Here is a 10,846-nt window from a genome sequence, read left to right on the forward strand (position 1 = left end):
ACATTTTGTGTGTATCTGATAACTAAATAAAATTTTCTTTTAAAAATTCAAAATTATTATATTTATCTTTTTATGTAATTAATATAATAATAATATCAGAATCTGGAATTTTATTTAGTATTATTTCAATACCAAAAAATAAAAAAATAATATTAATAAACATTTAATAATTTGATTAATACTTAAATATAATTATAAATAATTAATAACAAAAAAAAAATCTAATATAAATAATATTAATATTAATATTTATATATAAAATAAAGTTAAACACTAATACAATTAAATGTCTTGTTTAACATTAAATTTTCATTATAAATGCTATATAAAAAATAAAATAAATTTAATGTTATTAATGACTAAACATAAAATTATTTTTTTGCAAATTTGCTTATTCAACATTAAATGTTTGCATTGAAAAAACAACAACATTAACACAACTGAATAATATTAATTATAATAGTATTTATAATAATAATAATAATTACAATTATTTATTATTACAATTTATTTATATAGAATCAATAGCATTGGTTAACATTAAAAAATAAATATTGTTTTCAAATAAATATAGTTTATTTTTTTTAATAAATATCATTATATTGTATTATTAATACTATTAATTAAAACTTTTGTTGTTATTATAAGCATTCAATTTTTGTTTTTTAATATTATTATTTTTATTATTGTTTAGTTTGTATTTGTTTAGGTTTACAGTGTATATCAATATCATCATCTAATTACAGGTATTTAATTTAGATATAAATAATTATTATAATAAATAATTACTATTTATAATACTATATTTCCTTTTATTACATTTAATTATATTATCATTTTTTTATAAAAAAGATTGTAATAAACAGGTATTGTATTATAATATACGGTATTTTAGATATATATATATAATATGTATTATAAATTTATATATCATTAGATGCATAAATATTATATTTTTATTGACTTAATAAATATTGTAGATATTTTCAATAGCAATAGTAGTATTAATTAATTAGTTCAATACATATACTGTACTTTAATGTCTGATAATATATATATATATTTTTATTATATATTGTTTTTATCATTTTGTTATAAACTTTAAGCGACATTTGTATTTATGATATTATTATTATTATTATTATGAAAAAAATAAGTACAATATATTTAATATCTTTAACAATAGATAGTTACATTTCATAAATACATAAATGCTTGAAATATTTTAGTTATTAGTGATAATTATATATATATATAAAAAAATCAGTGTAAAACAATTTATATTTTATACACGTTATTAATTTTTTATTTATTTAAAAATTTTAATAATTAAACATTAATTATTATTAATAATAATAATATATTAATCAATATTAGCTAAAATAAATTATAAATAACTTTTACATTATTATTATTTGATAATTAATAATCTAGTAGTACTGTAGTAGTATTTATAATAATATAATTAATAATAATATAAATATTAATTAATTAATTTTTTTTGTTAATTATTTAATTAATTAATTGTGTTTTCTATTATTATTATTAATGATATGAAAAATATATTATATTTATATCTATAAAAAAAAAATCATTATTCAAATCAAAAGTAAAATCAGTGAAACATTTTCGACAACAAAAACAGAAAAGAAAATGAATTCAAAAATTTTGACCAAATTTGACATTTGCTCGAAAATTCCCGAAAACTTTCGCCGAAAAGTCAAACTGTTTCACGTATTTGACGACGAATTCGGTTTCAATCTGTTGTTTGTCACCCGAGACGACGATCTGGTCTACGGTTTGGGCGCCAATTGGTTCGGTTCGCTTGGTTTGGGTCACGACCAGGCCGTCGACGCACCCGAACTGATACCCGAACTCTGTCATCACCGAGTTCGGCAATTTGTCTGCGGTTTTACATTTGTGTTGGCCGTAACCGACGACAACCGAGTCTACAGTTGGGGTATCGACAACAAGGGACAGTTGGGTCGGTCCACTACGGCTAACACTGCTCGAGTGGGCATTTATTTACGACCGGACATAATAGCCGATTTTGACGACAAACACCAACAGGTCAGTCAACTGGCGTGCGGTAACTATCACTCGTTGGCCTTGACTGTCGACGGCGATGTTTACGGCTGGGGCCACAACCGATACGGTCAAGTGGGCTGCGGTAAGTACGTAACGATTGCCCGATTCACGAAAATCCGATTGACAAACACTTACCGATTGGCTGCCCGTTCGGTGCATTGCGCGGCCGACTCGTCCTACGCGCTAACATTGGATGGCTATGTGTTCAGTTGGGGTCACAACGGTGGCCATCAGTTAGGTCATCGGGAGATTGACGATGTTTTTGTACCGAAAATCATGGCCAACCTGAACAACATTCGTACGGTATGTCCGTCGGGCAGTCGGACACTGTTTCTGACAAACGAAGGATTGCTGTACTTTTGCGGCGAATACAAGAGCTCCGAATCGGGCGACCGGTGTCTGCAGCCGACACCTCAGCCAATGGATCATCTGAAACACCAGTTCATAGCAATGGAGCAAACGGTGTCCTATCAGCGGCACATATCGATAAAGACGGCCACAACCGGTGACGGCAGGGTTTGGCAGATATTCAATACAAACGAATTGCAAGAAACTAGTTATCAGTGTTTCGATGATTTCTATGCCCAGGAAATGCATATGACTTACAGGACAGTCGTGTTGGACGACAACAACATCGACCATCAGGTTGATGGTGATGATAGTCAAGAGGATAATACTAATAATAAGATTTCTAATAATAATAATAATAATAACGATATTATTAATGAAGTAATCACTGATTCTGTGATTATTGATAATAATATTTTGAATGAAAAACAAATTAATAGTAAAACTAATATTATTCATATTAAACATAATTCAAGTAATGATAATAATAGTGTCAGCGATAATAATAATAGTGTTAATAGTATTATAAAAATTAAAAATAATTTAAATACAGTCAATAGTAAAACACCAATTGGAAACACTAATAAAATTATTATTAATAACAATAATGTTAGTAAATTAATTGAAAATGATAAAACTAAAGTCATTAATAATAATACTACTACTAATAATAATAAATTAAATGTTAAAAAGCAAAATGAAAATAATATCCAAAAACAACAACAACAACAACAAAAGTCAACAACAAAAACAATTGATAAAAAAGTGAAAAAAGTTAGTTTCAATATATCGCCAATGATTTTAGAAACTAATGTTAATATTAAAGATAGTAATAATGATAATAATATTAATGATAATAATGTATCAAAAAGTGTACGTCAAATGGCATCAGAATATATGAATAAAATTAATAATAAATAAATAATTAATTAATTATTTAATATTAATCATAATTAATTAATCAGTTAATAATAAATAAATAATTAATTAATTATTTAATATTAATCATAATTAATTAATCAGTTAATATTAATTAATTAATTAGTTAGTTAATAATAATCATAATTAATTTGTTTATTATTATACTATATTTATATATATAAATCAAGAAATAGCTATTTAATTAAAATAGTTTAATTTAAAAATTCAATATATTTATAATAATAATAAGCATGCATTTTATGCATTCATTATAATTATAATAATTAATTAATAAAATGTAAATATCTATATACTTAATAATTTATTTAAATCTTTATATATTTAATAATTTATTTAAATCTTTATATATTTAATAATTTATTTAAATCTTTATATATTTAATAATTTATTTAAATATTTTTTTTTTTTAAAAATAAAATATTAAATATCTCTAATAATTTGAATTCAAATTAGATACTATAATAAAAATATTATTATTTAAATAAATTAATATATTGTATATCAAAAAATAAAATTTTTCATATAAATTTTTGTTTGTTTGTAATTTTTTTTTATAATTAAATTGAATGCGCAAAGCGTTTGCTAACCTAACCTATCCATCTATACCCGGGTCATACCGTTCATGATTAGCGGTCATGACATATATATATTATATTATTAATTAAACACAATGTCTACCAAATGTATATGTTTTTTTATAGATAAACTTCTTATTACAATATATAATATTTTTATTATAAATATTATATTTAATATATTAATATTATAAATAACATTCAAATTTTTTTTAAATTACATAATAATGTCGATATTTATTACAATTTTATAGGCAAACAGTTTATATAAACAGCTAAACTCATTGTTTGTGGCCATAAATATTAAAATAATTATTAGTCGACAAAATAATATTAGTATAGTAACTGGCGATAGTAGTGCTGGTGGCGGTGGTGGTGGTAATAGTATTATTTATAGTAGAGGACAGGCCTACAAACTTTCTACATATATTGAACGCTATTCATCGCACCTGCCGTTAGGTATACACCTGTTGGACATTGTTTTAATGGACTTTCAATTTTATTCGCAACTATTAATACAGTGTTTCCTATACTTTTTGCTAATTATAACAATTTTGGGCGATTACTAAATAATATACTATATATATATATATATATATATATATATATATATATATATATATATATATATATATTGATATATAATGTATATAAAAATTTTAATAGTAATTATCGCATAAAACATATATCAATATATATATATATATATACTAGTTAGAGATGGGCAAATAGAAAGTTTCTAGAAAATTTCTCAGGAATAAATTTCTATAGAAATTTAATTTTATTGTTATACTATGGGATCCCCATATCTATAGCTATTGAAATAATATATAAATAATGAGACATACTACTAATCATATTACATTACACTATACACTACTATACAAAATGCGATACCTATATGTAAAATAATTATAATTATTTAATAATAATCAGTTTTCTAAAATTTTAATAATCATTTTATTATATATATAAGAATTTAAGATAATTAAATAAATTAATTTTTACTTTAATTAATTATAAAAATATTAATACTAATATTTAATTATTACTTGTAAAACCAATGTATTGTTACATAATAACATTTATCGAGAAAACATAATTAACATGGAGATCCCATAGATAGAAATTTCTTTTAGAAACTTTCTAGAAATTTCTTTTAGAAACTTTCTAGAAATTTCTCTATTATTTTATAAATTTCTCTTTATTGCCAACACTAATACTAGTATATATAACTAAAATTGTTTTATATTATATTGATTAAATTGTTTTAATAAAATACTACTACTAATATTTATTAAAATAACTAAATTAAAATTAAAAGCAAATATAAATAAAAATTAATAGAAACATATTCATTAATTTATTATAAAACATTAAAAAAAATATTTAGTACTAAAATAAAAAATAACTTTTTAAATATCAAAGATAATTGATAATAAAATAATTGTAAATAATTGTAAATAAGTTTATTACATTAATTTATATATAATATAAAATATAATTTAAGACACTTAAATGATTAATAAATATTTTCTTTAAATTAAATTATTCAATGATTTTTATAAGTAATTGAAGTGTTTACAAAAAACACTTATTTTTAAATGAAAATATTAATAAAGAATTTTTAAAATTTTAGTTAATATTTAAACATAATTTACAACTATTTTAAATTAAAAAAAAATAAAATTTGTAAATAATTTAGATTATATTTTAATAATAATATTAAATATTAATTAAATTATTTAAATAATGTGGAAATTCATTAAAATATTACTAAAAAAAATATTATTTAATCTAATCAATGAAAAAAATATAATTTAATAAATACTTGACATTTAAATACAGTATTACTTGATATTTAAAATATTTATTATAAAATTGAGATAATATTTAATTAAAAAATAAATATAAAATCCTAGATATAATCACAAAAAATATAATACTATATAATTATTTTAGTATAGTTTATATAAGACAGTGATATTAAAAATATTATTAGTTAATAATTAGTTTAGTTTATAATTAGTTATTTGTTAAACTATTTTTAATTTTTAAAAAATTTTCTTAAAATATGTTAAAACTTATTAATTAAAAGTTAGTAAAAAAAATATGTCATCAAAAATATTAGATAACTTTCCAATATGTAATTTATTGCCTAATCAATTAAAACTACAAATTAAAAAACTATATATATTTAAATCAGTTGTCTGTGAATTCAATAGTGAAACAACTTGTATATTGATAACAAAAAATGATCAAGTTTATTCAATTGGTTATTTAGCAAGCAAAATTTATTCAATACCCGGAAACTATGCACAATTTATCGATGAATTATCCAATGAAACTATCGAACAATTCTATAATGGTAACAATTATTTGCTAGCCCTAAATCACCTGGGTCAACTATATTCAATGGGCAACAATTATTATGGTCAATTAGCTAGATCAGATTATGATGATAGATTTTTAATAGCCCAACGTATACCCAATAATATGATTAGTGATTCAACCGATTCAACAATTATAATGATTTCGTGCGGTTATTATCATTGTCTGGCACTGACCACAAATAATAGATTATACGGTTGGGGTTTCAATGGTTATCAGCAAATATTTGTTAATAATAGTTATCCAGATAAAATCAAGACACCCAGTTTATTACCTGATTATTATTTCGATTCAAACCAGATCAATTATATCAAGTGTCAGGGTCATAAATCTATTGTATTAACCCAATCGGGTTTAGTCTACTATTGGGGTAATCGGGTTACTATTATTAATGGCAATCATCAATCATCAAAACCGTTATGTCTAGACATAGCTAACATTAAAATGTTATATTTAGATAATAATTACAATTATTTTCTATCATCAGATAATTCAATAATTAGTTACTCAGATAATAATAATAATAATAATTGTAAATCTAAAAAAATTATAGTTGAAAACTATACAAAAATTAGTTCAATTAAACAATTGATACTGTTTTCATCTGGATTAATATGTTTATCAATTAATCAATCATTATTAAAATTAGAAACTAATTGTTTGATGGATACACATGTATTCAATATTTTTGATTATTATGCTAAAAACAAAAATATTACATTTAACGCAATTAGTTTATTTGCTAATAATAATAATAATGATGATGATGTAATGGGAAATTTTATATATTATGATAAATTGATGCAAAGTTTTCAAACAAAAATCTATTCGCAAATATCAAATTATATTGATTACAAAATAAATTTTTCGTCTAAAATCTATAAATCAAACTTAACAGGTAATAATAATTTATATTTTTTAAATACTATTACTATTACTATTACTATTACTATTACTATTACTATTACTATTACTATTACTATTACTATTACTATTACTATTACTATTACTATTACTATTACTATTACTTTTACTATTACTATTACTATTACTATTACTATTACTATTACTATTACTATTACTATTACTATTACTATTACTATTACTATTACTATTACTATTACTATTACTATTACTATTACTATTACTATTACTATTACTATTACTATTACTATTACTATTACTATTACTATTACTATTACTATTACTATTACTATTACTATTACTATTACTATTACTATTACTATTACTATTACTATTACTATTACTATTACTATTACTATTACTATTACTATTACTATTACTATTACTATTACTATTACTATTACTATTACTATTACTATTACTATTACTATTACTATTACTATTACTATTACTATTACTATTACTATTACTATTACTATTACTATTACTATTACTATTACTATTACTATTACTTTTACTATTACTATTACTATTACTATTACTATTACTATTACTATTACTATTACTATTACTATTACTATTACTATTACTATTACTTTTACTATTACTATTACTATTACTATTACTATTACTATTACTATTACTATTACTATTACTATTACTATTACTATTACTATTACTATTACTATTACTATTACTATTACTATTACTATTACTATTACTATTACTATTACTATTACTATTACTATTACTATTACTATTACTATTACTATTACTATTACTATTACTATTACTATTACTATTACTATTACTATTACTACTATTAATAATTTTTTAAACTTATAGATTATCCAACGATCCCTTCAAAAAACATCAAAAAGCATCAGGATAAAAAACAAACACCAATAACACCTGAACACATTAGTCCACCATTTGATTACAAACATCTGGCACATATTGATCGGGATCCATTAAAAAACAAAATTTCACCCACAACATTTGACACAACAATCAACAATATTAAATTAAGAAATAATAGACAATATAATAAAATTGATGATGATGAAAATAATGATAATAATAATAATAATAACAGTACAATTGAAAATCAATCATTAAATTCTATAGAAATATTAAATAGAAATTTTAGTCAAAATAATCAAATAGTATCTGAAATAAATGGTTAGTAAAAATTCAAACAAAAAAAACAAATAATAATTTTTAAATAATTAATAAATAAAATTTTTTTATTTTTTTAATTTAGATAAAATTGGAAACTTAAAAATTAATGAAAATAAAAGACCTCCACCAATTCCACGTAGAAGAAATCCATTTTTAATAAATTTAGATAGTATATAAATTAATTAAAAAATTATTTTTTTTTATAAAAAATAGTAATTTTAATTTTTTTTTAAATAGAAAATTCTAGTATTTTAAATGAAAAATCATTGACTACAACAAAATCAAGAAATTCAATAGCATTTAGCAACGAGTTTGGTATAAATATATATGTCTATTATTTTGATTACAATTGATATTAAAATTAATTTTATTTTTTTTAAAATTAATATATAGATTTTTCAGCAATAACTAAATATCAAGATAAAAATATTAAACCTGATACATTTGTTAAAATGCCTATAGTTTCATGCAAACCTAAACAAAATTTAAGTTTAGTTAAAACTAAAACAACTAGTAATCAAAGTGATTGGACTAAACTATTTAATAGTAAGTAATATATAGTATTTATAATTTTTGATTATTTTTATTTTATTAATAATAAATAAATAATTTTTTTTAGAGAGACATTCAGTTTCTAATATTAGGACATTATTTGATAACAAAAACCAACCGCCAGTTCAACAAAAATATTTTCCAAACTTTAAAACACATATAACTGAAACCAATGAATTTGAAACTATTGATAAAACAATAGGTTTTTATTATTATTATTATTTAATTAAAATTATTAAAAACACAAAACAAAAATAATATTAATTACAATTAATTAATTAAATGTTACAATTATTGTAGATATATCAAATAATAATAATAATGTACTTGATAATCAGCTTAACGAAAATTATTCGACCGATTATTTTCTAATAAAACAAATTGGTCATGGTGATTTTGGAATTGTTAATGAAGTTCTCAAACGATCCGATGGACATAAATATGCTATTAAATTGGTTTTATTAAATGGTTAGTAAATAGTATTTTAAAAAATACTGGAATATATACTGTATATATATATATATAAGAAATATATTTTTAAAAATATATTTAATATAAATATATATTGATATAAGAAATATATTTTTTAAATATATTTTTAAATATAATTTATATATATTATATATATAAGCAATATGTTTATAAAAAATATGTTTTTTAAATATATTTAATATGTATATATTATAACTTATATATACTGTATATGGTGTATGCATTTGGGAAAGTTAGCCGATAGACAGGTATTTCAATCATTAGTTTATATATCTAAATAAATCATATATTGAATTAATAAAAAATTAAATTGACCAATGGGGTATATTTATAAATAAATTTAAACTCAACAGTATTGTAATTGATTATTTTTGTTGTTGTTGTTGTTGTTGATTGTAATTGTAAAATTAACTAGATGAAATAGCATCTACATGAAATAGTTTAATTATTAACTACTTTGATCTAGTTACAATTAATACAACAACAAAAACTGACCAAATACAAAAATGTTAAGTTCAATATTATCTAGATTTTATTACCATGGTCATTTTAATATTGAATGTATGGTTTATTAGATATTATATATATATATACTAATAAGTTGATTACCTGTCTCTAACCGAATATTCTCCCATATGTATACATAATATATATATGATATATTATATAACCATACATGCAAGTATTATAATTCAATTATATATTTTATATAAATAATGTTATGTTTTTTTTGTTATTAGAAATTAAAAATCTTAACGAAATAACTATGTTATCGAAATTAAATAGCGATTATCTAATCGGTTATTACGGTTCATGGATCGAAAACGATAGACTATTCATTAAAATGGATTATTTTCAGTATAATTTAGAAGAAATATTAGATTTTAAGACAATTAATTTAGAATATCAGCCAGATAAATTTCATAGTAAACTGATTGAATTTGATTATTTTATATCATGCGAACTATCTATTGAAATATTGTTAGGTTTGAATTATTTGCATTCATTACGGCCACCGATTATACACAGAAATCTTAAAACACAGAATATTCTGTACAATCAATTACCAGTAGTTAACAATAATATTAATAGTAATAATAATAATAATAATAATAATGTATTTTGTAAATTAAGCGATTTCGGTATAACTAAAATCCGAAACAATTTCATTGATAAATTAACTACTAATATCATGGCTAACGAATACATTACGGGTCATTATTATCTTGAATCAGATATTTACAGTTTGGCCACAATTATGTACTATGAACTATTTAAAATGGACAAGTATGTTTTTACAACTAATTTATTTTGTTTTATATCTTGTTAATATTATATACAAGATAATGCCA

General features: G+C 20.5%; 2 protein-coding genes across 2 annotated transcripts; both read left to right on the top strand.

Moving 5' to 3' along the window:
• Positions 1-713: 713 nt before the first annotated feature.
• LOC128957268 (RCC1 and BTB domain-containing protein 1-like) lies at positions 714-2,775 on the top strand (the record flags this gene model as incomplete). The annotated part of the gene is made up of 2 exons (XM_054303007.1): positions 714-746; positions 1,611-2,775. A coding segment is annotated over exon 2 (1,122 nt), but the record flags the coding sequence as incomplete, so codon positions are not given.
• Positions 2,776-4,048: 1,273 nt separating this feature from the next.
• Positions 4,049-7,000, top strand: LOC128957277 (RCC1 and BTB domain-containing protein 2-like). The gene is made up of 3 exons (XM_054303016.1): positions 4,049-4,061; positions 6,160-6,760; positions 6,994-7,000. The coding sequence occupies exons 1-3, from the start codon at positions 4,049-4,051 to the stop codon at positions 6,998-7,000; spliced, it is 621 nt and encodes a 206-aa protein (XP_054158991.1).
• The last annotated feature ends 3,846 nt before the right edge of the window (positions 7,001-10,846 follow it).

This window comes from Oppia nitens, unplaced genomic scaffold (genome assembly GCF_028296485.1).
Source record: "Oppia nitens isolate AA-2021 unplaced genomic scaffold, nextdenovo-longstitch-racon4-pilon3 scaffold12_pilon_pilon_pilon, whole genome shotgun sequence".
Taxonomy (NCBI): domain Eukaryota; kingdom Metazoa; phylum Arthropoda; class Arachnida; order Sarcoptiformes; family Oppiidae; genus Oppia; species Oppia nitens.